The sequence below is a fragment of the Vulpes vulpes genome, unplaced genomic scaffold (genome assembly GCF_048418805.1).
Source record: "Vulpes vulpes isolate BD-2025 unplaced genomic scaffold, VulVul3 u000000644, whole genome shotgun sequence".
NCBI lineage: Eukaryota > Metazoa > Chordata > Mammalia > Carnivora > Canidae > Vulpes > Vulpes vulpes.
In genome coordinates, this window is record NW_027325787.1 from 617,482 (window position 1) to 637,891 (window position 20,410).

At 43.9% G+C, this 20,410-nt stretch overlaps 1 protein-coding gene across 2 annotated transcripts in view; it reads left to right on the top strand.

The window, feature by feature from the left end:
• The window catches only part of TDP1 (tyrosyl-DNA phosphodiesterase 1), an 83,263-nt gene that overhangs the window by 55,751 nt on the left and 7,102 nt on the right, over nucleotides 1-20,410 (top strand). For both annotated transcript variants that reach the window (XM_026012533.2, XM_072745581.1), the window contains exons 14-15: nucleotides 4,491-4,593; nucleotides 17,243-17,351. In XM_026012533.2, coding sequence (XP_025868318.1) covers nucleotides 4,491-4,593; nucleotides 17,243-17,351 — 212 coding nt within the window. The remainder of the gene's footprint in view (nucleotides 1-4,490; nucleotides 4,594-17,242; nucleotides 17,352-20,410) is intronic.

Below are 20,410 nucleotides of genomic sequence, written 5' to 3' on the forward strand. Positions count from 1 at the left end.
GTCTACATCTTCTCTCACATCTACTGCCAACATTCTGTTTATTGCATCTGTCTGTGAAAGTATCCAGACCCCCCGCCCCCGGTCCTCTAAGAGATGTGGCTAAAAGCTCAATCTGTTGGCCATGTCTGCACTTTGTGTCGCTGCTGCTTAGATTAAGTACTCATTATGAAAGAAATGTTTTCAGTGGACACATGTTCCCATAACAGTCATCCTTGTGGTTTTTATATACCTTCTAACTAAGTCTCGAAGCTCACACTGTGGTGCATTTTGTAATGTATGTAATTGTCAAGTCACTGTTGTAGTCAAAATACATGTCAATTATACTTCAAGTAAAAATGTATATAAATAAAAAATTTTTAAGTCTTAAAAGTAAACTGAATGAGCAGCTCAAACAGGTGCTCAGCCCAGGGTTGGAGGTGGCAGATGATATTGCTATTACCAGACTTGAAACTTTTAAAAAAAAGATGCATGAAGCCAGATTGGCCCAGTGGTCCTCTTCGTTGCCCCCTTCTCCTTTCTTGCATGACTGATTCCCCAGCATGTTACCATGAACGTTGAGATAAACACTCCTCAGCAGTGAGCTCCCAGTGAAAATAATGGATTTAATCTTTCTGGTTGGAAAATGTAGGTGGAGGGCAGCTCTCTAGTTAGGATGTTGGATGTAGATGTCTCTAGTCATTGTAGACTGTTGTCCAGAAAGGGATTATGGCCTCATTGGCCAAAGCTCCCTCATTTTAGGGACAAGAAACTAATGCCTAGGAAGAAGAGTGCCTTAGCATCTTGTTAGTGGGGAAGACAGAACAGAAATCCTCTCACCCAATTGGGGGTCCAGGGATCTTTTCTCAACATCTGCCTTCTCTGGGTACCTTACTTAGGTGGCATCCTTATGGTTTCCATGAGGAACTTTGTTATGTGTCATCAGTTTAAATTTACTCTTAACAGTTTCAGCTTTACAAATTGCGTAGCTCAGTAACTGACCATTGGTCTGCTTTGTGATGTGTCAGTATGCATGGGCTGAACTGTTTTCCAGAATTCCCTTTCTTACATGTTTCTGGTAGGAGTGGGCCCCAGAGGAGTTTCTTGTTGGAGATTTGGAGGGCACATGTAAAGTAGCAGTTCTTTTTATTTATTTATTTTTAAAGATTTTTAATTTATTCGGGGGGTGGGTGCAGAGACACAGGCAGAGGGAGAAGCAGGCTCCATACAGGGAGCCCGACATGGGACTCGATCCCGGGTCCCCAGGATCACACCCTGGGCTGCAGGCGGTGCTAAACTGCTGTGCCACTGGGGCTGCCCAGCAGTTCTTTTTATAACCTACACATTGTCATATTGAGCCAGCTCAAGTCTTTGGCAAGAGGCAGCAGTGGAAATACAGAAGTGCAACGTCTGTACCCATTCCAGGTTTCTGCTTCAGCTCCTCTAATCCCTGGACCTCACCTGACGTGTGTGTCTACCCCCCAACGCAAACAGACATGGTTTTAGTCTCTATTTACGGTTTCTGCTTGTTGCCCATGGTTCTAGCTTGTGACTCTAGACTGTAGATCCATCTTTCCTGGCTTCTGCTGTCCCTGTAGACTTCAAACTCCAGCTTCAGGGCACATATGGCCCTTAAAGACTGCTTTATAAGCTCCTTATATTTACATAAGTTAAATTCCTCTGAGTACATACTCTTTATGATACACATCCTCTCATCCTTCTACTTCTTTGATTGAACTATGCCTGCCCCACACCTGTTTCTGAGAAGCCTCTGCTTTATTCACTTACTTAGCAGTTTGGACAGAATTTCTGTTGGACAGTATAACTTTGGACATCTGGGATCCCACCCTCTGGAATTTTCCAATTTTCAGAATCCTTTAATACCCCTAAAGAATAGAAAATAAGTTAAAAACCCCAATCTTCTTTGAAGCAGCATCATTTGATACCCAGTAACAACAGAACAGACCTGAGCACTGGAAGGGGAGAGAGCAGCCCCATCCAGCAGGAGACCGAAGAAAACTGAAAGAACAAGGATAGAGAACACAGTAGAAGTGAACCTAAGTAATGGCAGTGGCCTCAGCTGGAAGCCAGGACTGGCAGTAGACCTAGATTCTGAATGGAAGAGAAAAGCTAGAACTCCTTTGGAGTTTTGGGAGCAAAAGAGCTGGTCGTTAGCAGCCATGTGGTGTCACTGTACCTCACAAGACACTGGGTTTCTGGTAGACACTTGTAGGTGCATGTCTATACCACACACACTGCAGGCAGGGTTGGAATTTGGGGAAAATACCCCTTGTCTTGGCTGCCATGGGTACCAGTGATCCAAAGTGTATTCAGATAAGAAAAAATCCATAAAGATGCTCTTTCAAGAAATACTGACTTACAACCTAACCTAGAGAGCTTACTAGTGACTTTGAGTATAATTATTCAAGATGTAGTTTAGGTTCCAGATGCTTGGAATTCTGTTAGAAGCTAAATACAAAGGAAGGATTGGAGGAAACCATCTGAAAAAGGTGTCTTGGTGGTCTCTCACGGTCTTTACCTTGGAATGAGCCCTCAGATCTTGGAATGTTGAAGTATGACTAGTCTGAAGAATGAAAGCAAGCTTTCCAGAAAGTACCTCTGGCCTGTGATGGTTAGAGTTAGATAATACATGTCAAAAGAGCATTCAGGCAATAATTTAGAAAGTGGGGGAAATATTCAAAGAGAGATTGCTTCTACCTTACACTCACTAGTTGGTTGTGCCATTGGACCTATGGTTTTGCCCAGGAGGTCACCATATTTTATTAATGGCTGAAAGACCTAAAAGTAACCTCTCATCTTGGACTTCGAAAGAAAACAATTTTCCTAGAGTCACAGTACCACTATATTGTCAACTTCCCACTTGCTCTACATTTTCTGTCTTTGTGATCCATCACAGATGATGATCTTCAGGATTATGGCCCTTGAGCATCAAAGTAGAGTTTCTTGTTTGTTCTCAGCATGGTCCATTAAAGAAGGCAGGGTTGTGTTTAAGTTAGTTTAATTGTTTTAGCAGTTGTTTAGCTCTGATTTCCATAGTCTTTGTCTGTTTCCATAGGACCCTGAACAGAAATCATACTTTTCACCTTACTTGGTTATTGCTTATCTTTGATTCTGATTCCTGTGATGTCAGTTCAGCACTTGCTGCAGGAGAATACTTGATACCCCAGTGCATGAATTTTGGTAGAGTTCCCGTTGTCCTTGAAGTTGGGCTGTAAGGGTCTGAATAGTTGAGAATATTCTCTGTTCTGAAAACAAAATAGAGGGCAGCCCCAGTGGCTCAGCGGTTTGGTGCTGCCTTCAGCACAGGGCGTGATCCTGGAGACCCAGGATCGAATCCCAAATCGGGCTCCCTGCATGGAGCCTGCTTCTCCCTCTGCCTGTGTCTCTGCCTCTCTCTCTCTCTCTCTCTCTGTCACTCATGAATAAATAAATAAAATCTTTTAAAAAAATAAAAACAAAATAGAATTTGGATGAGTCTCTGTCATTCATGAATAAATAAATAAAATCTTTAAATAATAAAAACAAAATAGAATTTGGATGAGTCTCATTGGCAAAAAAAAATCGTGGTGGGTTTGTGTTAATTAACTGGTGGGTGAGGGTTCTTGGCCTGGTTTGATGCAGGAGAGCATGTTTCTAGAGCTGATGCCTCAAAGTTTAGGTCTGTTCGATAGCATCTGGGTTCCTCCCATCTGGTCTATTCCAAGGCTTTTTTCTTCTGCGTACCTGCAACTCTGCCCATAGAAAACATGACTTTGAACACTCCCATTTCTTTCTGGATACAAATGCCAGTCTACTACCCTCAGCTGTTTTCTTTAGATTGAAGGTAGAAATTATCACTTTCTGGCCCACAACCAAAGGAAGAAAAAAAGAATGTGAAGTTTAAGATACTATCTAAGATCATATTAACAAAGTTTTTTCTAAAAAGCTACTTTGGGGGATCCCTGGGTGGCGCAGCAGTTTAGCGCCTGCCTTTGGCCCGGGATGCGATCCTGGAGACCCGGGATCAAATCCCACCTCGGATTCCCAAGCAAGCATGGAGCCTGCTTCTCCCTCTGCCTGTGTCTCTGCCTCTCTGTGTGTGTGACTATCATAAATAAATAAAAATTTTTTAAAAAATAATAAAATAAATAAAAATAAAAAATAAAAAGCTACTTTGGTATATAACAAAGACTTTCTGGCTATACCAGAGTCCTGGAAAGAAAAAGAACTTTAGACAGAAAAATAAATCTAAGGATAATTATTTGAATAGCTATCCTCGGGGAAAACACAGATAAGGGCAAATCTGTCCCAAATTAACAATTAGGTAAATCCTCAGGATTATAGCACAGTAGGATTTAATACTCCATTTCTAAAAATACACAACTCTGCTAAAAACTGAATGAATGTGATTGCAGCTTATTGTGGTTTTGACCAATGCCTTTGCAGCTGTGAAAGTTTGACCTGCGCTGAAATGCCTCACTGAGCCAGCCCTCTCTGTGTCCTTTTCCCTGCAGCGCAAATCTGTCCAAGGCCGCCTGGGGAGCATTAGAGAAGAATGGTGCCCAGTTGATGATCCGTTCCTATGAGCTTGGGGTCCTTTTCCTGCCGTCAGCATTTGTAAGTTCACATTTGAAACTGCCTGAGTGGTCACACATGAAACAAGTTGGGTTTTCATGTTCTCTTTCTTCGATCATTATGACCTGCCTAAGGCCAGGAGGTAGCAGGACCAGGGTTCTAATCTAGAGCCTGTGCTCTCAACTGCTGGCCTGTGCCAACAAATATATTTAGCACTCGCTATTCTGGTGCAGTGAGATTGCTGCTCTCAGGGAGTGTACCTGATGACAGATTGAAGATAATTGCTTTGGGGAAAGTTAATCACATGTTTCACAGTATTTAAATATTGTTAAGATTCATTACAAGATGGTGGTGACAGGTCACCGAAGGGATGACTCAACCAAGAGCAAGATGTTCCTTTGGAGGAGGTCTTTGGAAGCTAGAAGATTTGAGGGGGTGGTAGGGTGGGGAGAAAGATACCTAGGGTTTAGGGTAGGCGGAGAGGAGTGGGAAGGGCATCCCATGTTGGAAGTCGCATGAGCACGTGTCAGGCAAGGAAACTCACAACATCTCGAGAAGGAGTCCAGGGGGTCACAGAGGGCCTGTGCAATCAGACTCGCTGGTAAGCCCCCTAGAAACATACCAGTTTGGAAGCTGTATCTCTCTCTTGGGGTGTCTAGCACAGCCAGCTTGTCTCCCCGCGTGGAACAGTTCTCCGCTTGCAGCCAAAACCAGACAGTATGGCTGATTTTCATGTTGGGACTGGTTGTACAGGCCTTCTGATTTCTAAGCACTAAAATAACTCTTGGGCCAGAGAGATGTCACACAGACCCCAAGACCACTTACCTTGCCCCTCACATTCACTCACATATTCAGTGGAATGCAATCAGAACTGCCCACATGACAGGATGGCTAATGCTTTTTTCTTTTTTTCTTTTTTTTCTTTTTTTTTGGTGGGGGGCCACCTGCTGTAGTTGAGCTTATGATAAACACACACATGATGCATCTCCATTGGAAACCACTTGGACTAGACCAGAATACTTTTCTAAGGGAATGCTGTGCACTTATTCTCAGGCTTAAATCCAGACCCATGTGACATGTAGGCATAGTCTGAAGGGGCACCTGAGAGCCTCTCCCACCCACCTGTCGTCTTCCCTACCTCCCTACCACACTCCAGTGAAAAGTACTTTTCTCCCTCTTTCCTCCCTCTGTCGATCTTTATCCATCTTTTTCTTCTCCAACTCAGAGGGCTTTGCTACAGAACTGTCAAATAAACTTCTCCTTAGGGTAATATCATGAAATTCTAGCACTTTTCATTTTTTTCCTACAGAGTCAGTGGATCCTAACACTGCTTACAGCTGCTTCCCCCTCCATATCCTTGGAGACAGATGGTTCCCCCTTTCCCCCTTTTCTCTAGACAAGGATGTGACTTCCCTAGGGTTCCACAGCTGAGTGGGCTCCAGACCTCAAACCATCATCTCTTACTGATTTACCCCCTGTGATCTTTCAGCTTTATCACAGGGAAATAATAAATTTACAACGCTGGGATAATAATAGTAATTTGGTGTGACTGTAGTGACCGTAGCTTTGAACTAAGGCCAGGATTATTTCCCAATAATAGCTTAAGTAATGGAATAAATTCCATGTCACTCTTGTTTGACTTTTGTCGTTTGCATATGCCAAATTCTAGACATTTCTAACGGTTCTGACTCCATTTCTCATCACGGAAATGGTAATAAAAAAATCTATTGTGCTTTAGGTCCTCTAGACCCTGCTAAGCTAATTTTTACCTCTGATTCTATTTCTAACTGTACATTAGAGACAGCTAATAGAGGAAAAAAATAGGCATAATCATTTAGAATCCCCAAATTAGTCTCTTGTCTACTGTTGCAATAAGAAAGAGCCCCCACTATAGCACATTCTAGATAAGAGATTCAGTTATTTATAAAGATTGTCAGGCAAGAATATTAACCCCCCTCCTCCACTATGCTGATAGATTCAAGAGTGAGGCCCCAAGTACAGTGACCAAAAAGACAGTGTTTATCCAGCAATCCGGGTTCCTTGGCATGTCTTAAGGTGCAGATCGTAGAACAGTGCTTTAAAGCAGGCTTCCTCCGTAACACTAGTGAGAACCCAAAACTGTCACTGGTTTATGGTCAGTCTTTTTTCTGGGTGGGTTGCCTGTGTCCTTCACTAAACCATGCATTATTTGGGCAGGATGCCAAAATGAGGTGTGCAGACAAGACACAGAAGTATTTGACATTGGGGCACCTAGGGGCTTCAGCCTGTTTAGCATCCGGCTCTTGGTTTGGACTCAGGTCATGATCTCAGAGTCATGGGATTGAGCCCTGTGTCGGGCTCCACATTAGACGGGGAGCCAGCTTGGAATTCTTTCTTCCTCTCCCTCTTTCAAATAAATAAATCTTTGAAAAAAAAAAAAAAAAGTGTTTGACCCTCCCAGGAAGCCTACTAGTCACATTGAGCAAGGTCATTTTATTTTATTTATTTTTTTTTTTTAAAGAATTTTATTTTTATTTTATTTATGATAGTCACAGAGAGAGAGAGAGGCAGAGACACAGGCAGAGGGAGGAGAAGCAGGCTCCATGCACCGGGAGCCCGACGTGGGATTCGATCCCGGGTCTCCAGGATCGCGCCCTGGGCCAACGGAAGGCACCAAACCGCTGCGCCACCCAGGGATCCCGAGCAAGGTCATTTTAAAAAGGCACTTTCTGGGACACCTGGGTGGCCCAGGGTGTGATCCCTGGGTCCTGGGATTGGGTCCTGCATCGGGCTCCCTGCATGGAGCCTGCTTCCCCCTCTGCTTATATTTCTGCCTCTCTGTGTATCTCATGAATAAATAAATAAAATCTTACATACATACATACGTACATACACAGGCACTTTCTTTGAGAGATGTCCAGGTGCAGCCTAGATGCCAAGATCTGTGAGACAAGTAATTGGCCTCGGTAAGCAGAACCCAAAGGGCTGAAAGTAGGTGTTCAGGTCCTTTTCGTTGTTCTCAAAAGAAACAAACTTGAGCTTCTGTAAGTCTGCAAAAGGAGGGTAGTTTTTGAAGAGATGCTGAAAGGCCTGTCATGGCATCAGTGGCACAGCAGAGCCTTGAGGATTGGTGTAGGGCCAGCCCTGGGAACCTCAGCAGCATACCACCTGTCTGGGTGGCTCCCACTGGGGACACCTCTGCAGTGGCTTGTGCACTCATTTGGCAGCCATTCCACATTTAAGGACTGCCTGAGGTTAGTTCTGTTTTTCATGCTTCTGTCCTGCCCTGACCCTGTCCCGTAACAGCAGGCCTGTGTCCCAGAGAAGGGCAGATTGTTGTGAGCTAGGAAGCCTCCCTACTGCAAGAGGGTATCACCCATAAGTGAGTTGTGTGTTTTATCAGTTTGCATTAAACCATGTCAGGGAATTTTGCAACAGAAGAGACTTTGTCCTTAAGCTACTGTGTCACTTACCGGTATATGAAGCTTCTGAATGACCAATAGACCTTTGCTTGGTCTTCACAGAAGAATTACATTAACAATTACATTAACATTTATGGTTTTGACTCTGAGGGCAACCCAAAGATCTTTGCCATGAGGTGATTTGTCAGTTTGCTGAAGTAACTTGAATGCAGGATGAGACATTTAGCTTGTGAAGGAGAGACTGTACAGCACAACTCCACGGCTGCCCTCCTCAGAGTATATCCCAGGCTCATAACTGAACGTTCCGGCCTATCTGGAGTGACCTTGCAGTCCCTCTGTTCAGCTCCACCAACTCTCCATGCCTCCAGCTCAGGAGCCCTGAGGATAGGAGGAGGAACGAGATGGAGTCTTCCTTCTCATGAAGTTCACAGATAAGTTCAGGAAAACAGATGATAGTATGTGATGAGAACTATAGCGTGGAGGGTTCACAACATATGGACTCTGAGGAAAGGAGCATGCAATCTGCCGGGGTCCCTGCGGAAGGCTTCAGTAAGGAGATGACGTTTGACCTGGGTCTTGAAAAATGAGTTATGAGCTTAACCCATCGTCAAGGGAGAAGAGGCTTCCAGACAGAGAGAACAGGGCAGGTTCTATTTGAGGAACAGCAGGCCATTCCATGTGCCTGGGAAGGGGCTGTGATGTGGCTTTTTGGGTTTTGTTTGTTTGTTTGTTTGTTTGTTTTTAAGATTTTTTTTTAATTTATTTATGAGAGACAGAGGGAGAAGCAGGCTAGGCTCCCTGCGGGGAGTCCCATGCAGGATTCTGTCCCAACACCCCAGGATCATGACCTGAGCCACCAAGGTGCCCCTAGGCCATAGGCTTTGAGGTTGGATGCCTGTTTTGAAGGAGACTGGCAAGCAAGACCCACTGGAATTGTACTTTGTCCCAAGAGGAATATAGAAAGCCACCAGTTTTTTAAGCAGGATTAGTGATGTAATTGGGCCATTTTTCAGAGAATTTGAAGCTTATAAGATACTTATCCAATTATGAGTATAATTTAAGTTATATTATTCAAAAGGTACCTGAGGATAAAGGCCTTGTAAATCTTACCAAATCATCTTCATCATGTAAGCCATACTATTATAAAAATCTGATTACTGATTCCTATTACCTTCACCCTACCATCCTAGCTCAAAATGTATAAAGTCACCTCTGATTCCTCTTTTCTACCCAAGCTTTGGTGCTTAATGCTGCTTAATAACTTCCTTAATGCTGTTTGATAATCAGTCACTTCTGGTCATTCTCGCTGCCACTGTATCCATGACATGTCAGCTCCTGCTACAGTACCCTCCCACCGTGCTTCCCAAGGCAGCTTCCAAGCTCCTCTCCACACCTAGCTGCCAGGGTGTCTGTTAAACCACACATCAGGTCACGTCACCCATCTTCAAAGCTTGTTAGGTAGAAGCCAGACTCCTTAACATGGCTGACTTTTCTCTTCATGCCCTGACTCCTCTCCTGACTACTTGGGCCTGACCACTTCTCTCTCTTTCCTGGCCCTTCATGTTCCAGCTCATTATGAATCGAGCCCATCTGTATTCTCCAGAGAAAGAGAACCAGTAGGATCTATAGGTACGTGTACAAAGAGATTTATTGTGAGGCATTAGCTCACATGATTTTGGGGCTAGGAAGTCTCAGCCTCTGCTATCTGCCAGCTAGAGACCCAGGAGAGCTGGTGGTGTAGTTGCACTAGCTGTAGAGTCTGAAGGTCTGAGGATCAGGAGAGTTGATGCTTTCAGTGCCCATCTGAGTTTGGGAAAAGACCTGGGTCCCAGCCAACAAAGAGCAAATTCATCCTTCTTCACCCTTTTTGTTCTAGTGAGGACATCAACAGATTGGATGATACCTACCCATATTGAGGGGTTTGGGGCAGTCTGTTTCAGTCTATTGACTCAAATGCTAGTATCACCCAGAAACACCCCCAAGACCCCAAGTGAGTAACGTTTGGTATCTGATGTAACATCTGGTATCTGATGGCCCAGTCAAGTGGACACCTAATAACCATGTCATCATTCATCAGACTTAACCTACATCAGGAACAGCACCCCTACACCCCCAAACCCACCTGCCTTCCCTGTCTCCACTCTAGATTGCTCCTCCTTTGCATCCCACAGCTTTCTAGAACCTGGGCTTAGCACATAGCCCTTGTATTATTGTTTCCTTGTGTGTGTCCTTGACTGGACTATAAGCTGCTTTCTCCAGGGCTTGGCACATCTGTTAGTTGATGTTGCTTCCTTTCAGTTCCTAGAGTACACACTGTCCTTTCTGTGAGGAGAGCAAATGTGGACAACAGTGGCTGTGGACACCATGTGGATTTAGCCAGTAGACGTTGTGTGCAGTAGGTGTTCAAATATGTTTGTAAGCAATTTGCAATCTAGAGTGGCTCACCTATCTTGTTGAAGATAAAGCACACTTGCACACCCTTAGGAGCCTGTTGCGGTACTTGGAAATGCCAATCCCTATACCTTTAGTAGATGTTCTTAAAGTTTCTGTATTGTTAGTCTCAAAGAGGTTACTGATGAAAACTTGGTTTGTTATCAAATGAGGCCTTGCCTTCATTACTTCAGTACTTGTAAGACTTGCCTTTTAATATTTTCAGTTACAAGTTTACCAAATAGACTTACTTAATACCCTGTTCTATAATCACTTCTTTAACTGGACATCGTCCAAAATCCGGTTTCTTTAGATCAGCCCACCTTTGTGCTTCTTAGCAGAGCTCCATATCCAAAACACCCACACTTTCTGAGTTATCAGTAACGGGAGTTGCCACTTTCGTCCTTCCCCTGGAGGCCATCCTGATCCTTGTGTTCTGGAACACTGACTTGAGGTTGGCAGTGCAAGCAGTCCAATTTTGTGCCCAGAATCAAGAGTCTCAGACACTGCTGATGAAGTCACCTAGAGGGCCCCTCAGCTCCGCACTTTGCCAAATAATGACCTGTGACTCAGAAACCAATGGTTGCATGGAAGGACATTTTTCTATGGGGTAAAAATAAGGGATGTGGAGCCACCATCTTTCATTCATGGTATGGAAGCTAAGTCTCTGGTAACCAGTGATTTGTTCTCATTTTTTTCTGCTTTTAAATGAATGAATCAGTAAACCTAACATTTCAAGATGAAGCTAACTGGCTTTAGAGCCATAGGGTCCATAGCTTTCCCTTTGGGAACACTTTCAGGAGCTTTGGGGATTGATGTCAAGGGTACATTTGACTATGTACATAGTACTTAGCTATTGTTACACAGTAGGTGCTTAAAAGACGATTCTTTTGAGGTCTAATACCAATTTATCAAGTATATAAATTTTGTTGGGTTTATGCCTTTAAGTGTATTTAACTTTTAGATTAGACTCTAACTCATTTAGGTTCAAAAAGTTTTGAATATAGGAAAAATCCAACAATTTCAAAGATAGGGTGGCTGTATTCCAAATCCTAAGGCATCTGTCAGTGTTTCAAGGAGATAGAAGTTTTCTATTTGAACTTCATGCATTTTGGTGTTTATGGAGCACATACTTTGTTAGGCACTGATTTAGTCCTGGACTCAAGCCTACCTGGTACTTTGGGGGCCACAACGCCTCCTACCTCTGGGAATTAATGCACATGACCATCTAAGAATCCTGGATCAATGGCCAAAACCCTTTCCTTCAGACAAAGGTAGTCTGAGCTTTCCTGCACTTACCTTAGTGCTGAGGGACACCTCAGCCCCTTCTGAGCCCTAGATGCATCTGCCTCCAAGATGGCAGCTTCCCCTTTCTTTCATCAGAATCAGAAATGCTTCAGTTGAATCCACAAGAACTGTATCAAGTCTCTCTTCTGCGTTGTGGTTAAACTATTTTATATACCACAAGTATTTGCTTTCTTATTGTCCCTGTGGCTCCAGCTGGAAAAACTGATGAAATTCACAGGAGACGCCACCTTGAACCTCCCCTCCCCACACCATCCCTGACCACCTGCCATCTGTTGAGGGTACTCAGGGCTTCCCGCGGGGCTATAGGTGATCAGTACTATTTCAAATGGAGTTTTCTCCTAAGCTATCGTGTTCTCCCACTCAGCCAATACAGCCGCTTCCTGGCATTCTACTCCTTCGTCTTTCTCATCCACATCCGGTCGCCACATCCTGTCCCCCTCTGCCCTAGCAAGAGTTTTGGTACCTGCTGCTGTAGGTCATTGTCTTCTCCTTCCCTGGACTGATGGATTGCATCTCTCCCCTCACTCCCCATCTTGGCTACGACTACACCTCCAGAGCTCACCTGCCAGGGTCTGCATTCCCCTGACTTTGAACCTGCAGTGTGTCCTCTTGGCCCACAAGACAACGTGCAGAATCCTTTGTGTGACAGCAAGGCCCACTGCGACCGGGAACAGCGTGCCTCCCAAACTCTGTTCCTGCCCTTCCCCCTGTGTCCCCCACACCCCCAGAGCTCTAGTCACCTGTGAGTGCTTGTTGGCAGATGAGCGAGGTAGGCCTTGTCACGAGTAGCACAAATGCCACTTATTAGTTGCATGATCCTGTGCTACTAGTCTTTGCCTCTTAGAAAGTGAAATAATATGGAAAGAGAATGTAGAATGTGTTGGAAAACAAACAGGGACTAAGCCAAGGAACTCTGGGAGCTCACAGTGCTGGAGGAACCAAGATGACTGGAGTTGGGGTCCCGCATACAAGCTGTTAGGCTTTGGACCTGTTCCTTCCATGGGCTTCCATTTTCTCAGTGTGAAGTGGGGACAGTGCAGTATCTAACTTTGTAGCATTGTTTGAGAATTGAGAGTGCCTATAAATCGTTTAATCAGTGCCTGGCACTTGGCAGGTACTGAGCAGTTGGCAGTAGCATCACCAACACGTGGACCAAGCAATTCAGCAGGTGGGAGGCAGAGGTCAAGCTGTTGAACTCATACCCGTGGTGATTGATAGGATGCTGTTGTTTTTCTCCTTCTGAAGTATACTCCACCCCATAGACCTAGCCCTTCACTTATCAAAAACCCACCCTTCTTGTGCCTGTTGGGCTTATTCCCCTCCATGAAGCTTTCCCTAAGCCGCCACTCGGAAACACAGTGGGTCATACACGGCGTTATGGGAAAGACAAAACAGCCACTTTTCTGTATTTCACCTCCTTGTCAATTAGGCCATCTTTGATTACCTGTGCTACTTCTAGAAGGCTCACTGTCATTACTGTTTTACCCAGGAAAACTTGACACCTTGTAAAGGGTTTTACTGCTGGAGGATGCTGATCGGATGCAACTAAAAAATACACAGTACCTCCAACTGAAATTCGAACATGTTTCTTGTTCTCTCTGGTTGAGCTAAGCCGCCAAACTTAATCCGTCATGGTGATAACAGCTCTTTTCCTCCCAGGGCTGATGAAGGGAAAAGGCAGTAATTTCTCAAGTGTGATAGCTGTCCACCCTCTCACCTGGTGTTTTATAAATATATTGTCTTAACTGTCTTTTAAGTATCTGTGCCTGGGAGGGTGCCTTCCTCTGTTTTATAAACTGCCAAGTGATACCACTGTGATGTATAAATAATGATAATTAGATGACAGCCTCAAATTATTTGACACCCAGATTGAAGGGGAAAATGGTACTTTTTTTCCCTTTCCACCCCTATAATACCCTAGAATTTGATCTAAATGGCATTCAGGAAAGCATATCACTTCCTGTCAGACGTGGATGGCTCAAAGCTTCTCATATGTGAAGTGAGACAGCACAGAACAGGCACGTGCCAAAGCACGTTGGGGCATCAGATGTGGGCCAGGCTGTAAAGCTTGTCATCCTTTACCATGATTTTTTTGAAAATAACAGAAATAGACTAGGAGCCAAAGGATATGGAAGTTTTTACCTGAAACTCCATGTAAAGTATTTGCTAATCATTAAATGACATCACTTCCCAACCTCTGGACTCATTCCAGAATTTGGTTCCTCATGATTTGGTCTGTGTTAGCGTTACCTCTTACACTTTCAAGGAACTCTTCCTTTGTTGTGGCTTCTGGTGGGTGAACATGAGATTGTTTGCTTAGTTGAAGGAACAGAAGACTAAGAATCAGAAAGGCAGTGTTTGACCTCCAGCCCTACCACTTAGTGGCTATACGACTTTGGGCATCTATCTAGCCTCCATTTTATTTCATCCCCTATAAAATAGGAGTAATTTCATCACAAGAACATGGTAAATGTACTAATTTCTATCCACATGCAAGTCATGGTTCTAAATAACTTACTGTCAGCATATGATTTACTAGGTGAGGAAACTCAGGCCCAGAAGGGTTAAGTAATTTTCCTAGAGTCACACAGCAAATAAGTGATAAGCACAAGGAAGCACATAAGGTTCTTCTCAGATCCAGAACTTGTTGAAGGTTAGCTGTGAGGAGGGCACCAGCATTGACTGATGTGGAGATGGCCCAGCAGCCCTTTGCAGGGTGGGAGGAAGTTGGGTGAGGGGGCAGGTGGCAGTGTTCCTTTTCAGGTGTCCTTGGTCCTCCTGCCCCCTCGCTCCTCTGCCTTCACATATCCCTGATTTTTAATGTTTCCTTCCTTGTCTTTGAAATCCATTTCCTTCCCCTTCCATTGACCCTACCCACTCTCTTCTGAATGCAGCTGGTTTGTCTCTGAGCTTTTGTCACCATGCTGTCTTGTGTCCCTGTTATCATCCACTGTCCCACCTCCCAGGTTCTCAGTCTTCTGACTCTGGCAATTAGATCTGTTCTCATCTGTGCCCGTCAGCCTTTAGAGTGGAGCTTCTCCGTTCAGAAACCTGCAGCTCCCCACAGTGTATCAGAGTCGGGGCCATACCCTTTAGCCGGGGGACCCGTGCTGCTGTGGATCAGAAGTGACACATAACCAACCCCAACCAGGGTAAGAAAAAAGGCAAACCCGGGAAGTGAGTCCCTTGCTTCAGGCACAGCTGAATCCAGGGTTTTGGACTGTATTATCAGTTCATTTTGAAGTACTTGAGAGCCCCCAGCAGCTCAAGGCTCCCATCTTACTAAATGAAAGATTGCCTCTTCCCTGACACCTCTGAGAGGAGTCACCAAGGCCTGGGGTTGGGCCCAGTTAAAGAGGTACAGGCCACAGAGACCCATACTGCTTCCCATTCAAACCGTCTCCAGTCAGGTTCTCTCCAGTGTTGTCAGGCCGCCTCCTGTGCATTAGCTCATTCACTCCCCATCCCCCTAACAGGCCTGCTCTGTGCTTTTCCAAATCTGCCTTGTGTTATGCTGATCTCCCTTGATGTTCTTGCCTGCCATCTCTCTGTTTATCAAAATTAGACCAATTTCTCAAGACCCAGCTGTAATCTTTTCTACAAAGCCTTTCCTTATCCCAAAATTGGTAAAAAGGCATTTCTTCCTTTTCTATGTTGCATTCAACAGGTTATCACTTACCGCCTTTTGATGTGTTACTCATCATCTTCATCAATGCTGGACCTTTCTTCATCGCCTGTACCTTTCTACAGGTCTTCTTGTGCACAGAGCACTTACACGTTTGATTTGTTCTTATGCAAAAGCCTCTAGAGTCAGCAGACAAGATACCTTTATCCTATTTTTGCAGCTCAGCACTGCTTGAACACCAGCTGTGCACCAAGACTAGGTGCTGATGTGGAAGACACTTTAACGTGATGACATTCAGACTGCTTCATTCTGATTTTGCAGATGAGGAAATTGGGGTCTAGTAACCGAGTGTCCAGGTGTCCCACTGACCATTGTTTTTAGCTCCTGGAACACACAAGCTCTTTGCCACCTCTGCACCTTTTCAGATGCTATTTCTTCTGCCTGGAATATTTCCACTCTCGCCTCTACTAGCCCGACTCCTCTTTCAGAGTCTAATTAAAACATCACTTTTGGGGATCCCTGGATGGCTCAGCGGTTTAGTGCCTGCCTTTGGCCCAGGGCGTAGTCCTGGAGTCCTGGGATCGAGTCCCGCATCAGGCTCCTTGCATGGAGCCTGCTTCTCTCTCTGCCTCTCTCTCTCTCTGTGTCTCTCATGAATAAATAAATAAATAAAATCTTTTTAAAAAATCACTTTTTCAGGGAGGCTTCTATTGGCAAACCCCCCCCACCCCAACCCCCATGTCTAAAACAGGTCTATTCTCTCTTGTAGTACTTCTGCTTTTCTTCATTGTGGTCCTCACAAGTATGTATTTATTTTACTTATTTATAAACGCACTAGATTATGTGACCCATGAGGACAGGGATGATGACATGTTTGTTAACTTTAGGCACTCAGTGCCTGGCACCATGCCTACACAGAAGGGGCACTCAAGAAATGTGTTGAATGAACAAACACAAATACCAGCCATTCTCACAGCTCTGTGAATGCCGGAGCAATGTGTTAGAACTCAGATTGCCTGAAGTCCAGGGCAGTGTAACTCCAGCTCTTACCATGTCCTATCCGAGGCCCATGAGCAGCCTCCCCTGCTCACTTCTCTGAGCATCAAGACTAAGCACTATAGTTCTGGTTCTTTGTAGAGTTCCAAGGACACGAGCACTGTTTGACATGCGGGTATTTAGGACAGAGGGTGGGTATGTGTTTGGATGGGTAGACAGAAGGGATGAGAGGCAAACTGATTTGCAAGTAAGGTGCTGGGATAACCCACCAGGGAAGCCAGCAGAGGAGGATCGGCGTGTGGAGGCATGGGGAGCGTGAGTTTCACATGTTAAGCACCTGCACTGCTGCAGGGGCCCTGTCCTAGAAGGCTGCAGTGGTTCTCCACATCAGCCGAGATACAGAATACCTTGTACCCTGGTTAAGATCTAAAAATAATACCCTATTCTGGAGTTCTTGGAATAAACCTTCCATTTTGGTGAGTCTGGAATAGTTTTTGTTTTTATATTCCTCTCACATTATATTGGAACACTTTCATTATACATGAAGGCAACTTTTATTCTTACACCAGAGTGAGCAGCCTGTTACTATAGCAATATTGGAATTATTTATATACAGTGTCTTGTACACACTCCTTGCAGACTGTACAGAGCGGTTAGGAGAAATGGGCTATGAGAGCCACAATTGTTTTCTCTTTTGTTTTCTTTTATTAAACTTTGTGAACTTTGTTAAAATTTAATTTTTAAAATTCAAACCTCCTCTTTTTAGGAAAGATTAATTTAAGGCAGGTGTAAATATCTTACCTATCAAACATTGAAAAATAGCTCTGAAATAACTTCAGTTTTGCTATGAGTACCATAAAGATATCATTGCTTCTTGAGATCTTTTTCAGAAAATGGGGTGCAATCAGAGATTCCCTCTATGTGTTCACAGGGCCTGGACAGCTTCAAAGTAAAACAGAAATTCTTCTCAGGGAGCAAGGAGCCAGCAGCCGCCTTTCCTGTGCCATATGACCTGCCTCCAGAACTGTATGGAAATAAAGGTAGGATACACATGAAAGGAAATCGTGTTTGGTACCAAAACAGAAACTGCTCAAAAGAAGCCATTGGTCTCTCAGTGGGAGGTTGGCTCATGGAACACTTTGGAAACAGGCTTGCAGAAGCCCCTTGGCTGCCCTGTCCGGGGCCCTAGAGCTGTAGTTCTCAAACTGGTTGGTCCAGGAAACCCCTCGGCACCCTTATTATTAACGATCACAAGGAGCTTTGACTTACGTGGGTTTTTGTATCTTTGAGATTTACTATATTAGAAATCAAAACCATGAATCTTTTATATTAGTTTTTAAAATAATAGTAATAGGCCTATTTTATATATATATATAATATTTTTTAATTTACTATTTCAAAAAGAAAAAAAAAGTGAGGAAGGTGGCATTATTTACAGTTTTGCTGGCCTCTTTACTATGAAAGACCACTAAATTCTCATAGCTGCTCTGTTGCAGTATACATCACAAAGCCTGTTACACTCTCAAGAAGTGAAAATGACAAATAATGACTTAATACTTTGATGAAGATAATTTTGACTTCACAAAACCTTCCATCCTCTTAAAAGGGAAATCCCTAGGCTCCTCTAGATAGTGTTTCATAATAGAAAGTCATTGGAATATTGGTTCAGGTTCCTGATGTTTATGGAGGAGAGCTGGCTGGCATGGGTGGCACCAGCGCCATCCCAAGTCTGACCCAGCTACACAGGCTGCAGTACCACTTTTCTTACCCCTAGGATGTCTGTCTCTAAAGCAACTTCACACCTACCAGACTCACACAGGAGCAGAAGTATAATCAGGACATGCTTATTAATTTAAAATTGGCAAAAGGGGGAGCCCGGGTGGCTCAGCGGTTTAGCACTGCCTTTGGCCCAGGGTGTGATCCTTGGAGACCCAGGATCGAGTCCCACGTCAGGTTCCCTGCATGGAGCCTGCTTCTCCCTCTGCCTGTGTCTCTGCCTCTCTCTCTGCATGAATAAATAAATAAAATCTTTAAAAAAAAATTGGCAAAAGGTTCTATTATAACCAGCATATTTTCCCCTGGAAGGTAGATGCCTACATAGCCAGATTATAGCCAATGGTTTTTTAGTAAGTTCTGAATCTGAACAGGGAAAAGGGAAAGTGTGGTTTTCGTTTAGAAAGTTTTAATGATGTCACACCATTAATATTCCAAAATCTCTGATTCCCTATCAGAGTCAGCTTTGCCCACTGGGTCCCTTTCTTCCCTGGACAGTGCAACATGGGTTCTAGTTACTTACCCATCCTCACTTCCCCTTTCTGGCTTTCATGGTAAACCAAACCTTCCCCTTCCAATGGATCTGTTTCTTAGATTGTGTTAACTTTGTTAGATGTGTCTCCTGTTGTCTAACAGGTGACTTTGGCCGTAATGAGTTGTGTTGATAGCAAGTTTCAGAAGGCATTTTTTCCCCTTCTTTCTAAGCTGTGTACGTTTGAGTCCTCTAAATCTTTTGTGTATTTATGCATCTTCATTTTTCACTAGCAAGATTATACAGGTTTTGTCAGAATTTCAGAGAATCTGTGCCCCTCTCCACCCCAACAGAAATGAAAAATTGTGTTTTAGAACCAGGCTGTGTGCTTGCACCATCCTCGCAACTTATTAAGTGACCTTGGGCAGTTATTTTCTTTCTCTAGCCTTAATGTTTCTCTCTGTAAAATGGGGGGGAAAAGAGCACCTACTTCATAGAGTTTATGAAGAAGAGTGACCTGGATGCTGTCTTTATAGCACCTAATACAGTATCCAGTGCAGAGTAAGCTGGTGTTTCTATTATTTAGAATATCCAGATCAGTTCCTGGCATATAATAATGGATCTGTATTCATTTCTCCCCTTCCCCTTGCTGAACTGATGATGAAAAGAGCCTAAGGCCTATGTATGACAGTCCCTGAATCCTCCCAGTGTCACAGGACCTGACCGTGAAAACCTCTCCTTCTGCCTCCCAGCTTTATACTGTACCTTGTTTTTTCTTCTGTTTTTCGTGTTCCTCCCCACCCCCCGCCCTTCCCCAGACCTGAGTTCTGAATAAGCTTAGTAGAGGTGGGGACAGACAGACTGCCAGACTGGCTGACTGAATGAATTGACTTCCTGTGGTCTGGCCTTGGGCTATGTATTTTCCACCTCCAGCCCAGAACCTTGGCTAGAATTACACCTCCACTTAATCCTAATCTCCAAAGGACTTTGAAAGCAAGAATGAAAGAAAATGGAAGGAGGGACACCAGAGTTGCTCAGCGGTTGAGCGTCTACCTTTGGCTCAGAGCGTGATCCTGGAATGCTGGGATCGAGTCCCACATCAGGCTCTCTACATGGAGCCTGCTTCTCCTTCTACCTGTGTCTCTGCCTCTCTCTCTCTCTCTCTGTCTCTAATGAATAAATAAATCTTTAAAAAAAAAAAAAAAGATGATGATGGAGGAGCCTTAAACATATCCCAAGACTCCTTCAGTTCTGATAGAAAATGCATTCCCAAGAATTTAAAAGTTTCCAGGTGGGTACTATCTTAGACTGTTGTAATGATGAATCTTTTACTTGGCCAGCGAGCAGAATGTTTTCCATTATTTAGCGGAGTTTTCTGGGTTTATGCATTTCCTTTGAAAGATACTTAGAGAGTGAAGCATTTTATTTTTTGTTAGTATGATTTTACCTTCCATGCTGCTTCAGTGACATGCAGAATGCCAGTCACTCAGATATCACTACTTCACATATAGCCAGAATTCAGGGGAATTCTATGGACTAGAAGGCGGCATCTTATTAAAATTTGGAGAATTGAGTGGTTATGAACATTCCAGAAGTACTTTGAAAAGGATTTTCAAACCACTGTAACATGTATAAGATCTTATTCAGCCTTTTTAATTTTTTTTTATTCAGCCTTTTTTTTTTTTTTTAAATCCGAGGACTAACTAGAAAGCTTAGCAAAGAAATACACTGCTGTGAACAAATTACAGTTTATTACAAGGTATCAGCAGACGGGCATCTGGGTGGCTCAGTCGGTTGAACGTCTGCCTTCCACTCAGGTCATGATCCCAGGGTCCTGGGAGGGAGCCCCATATA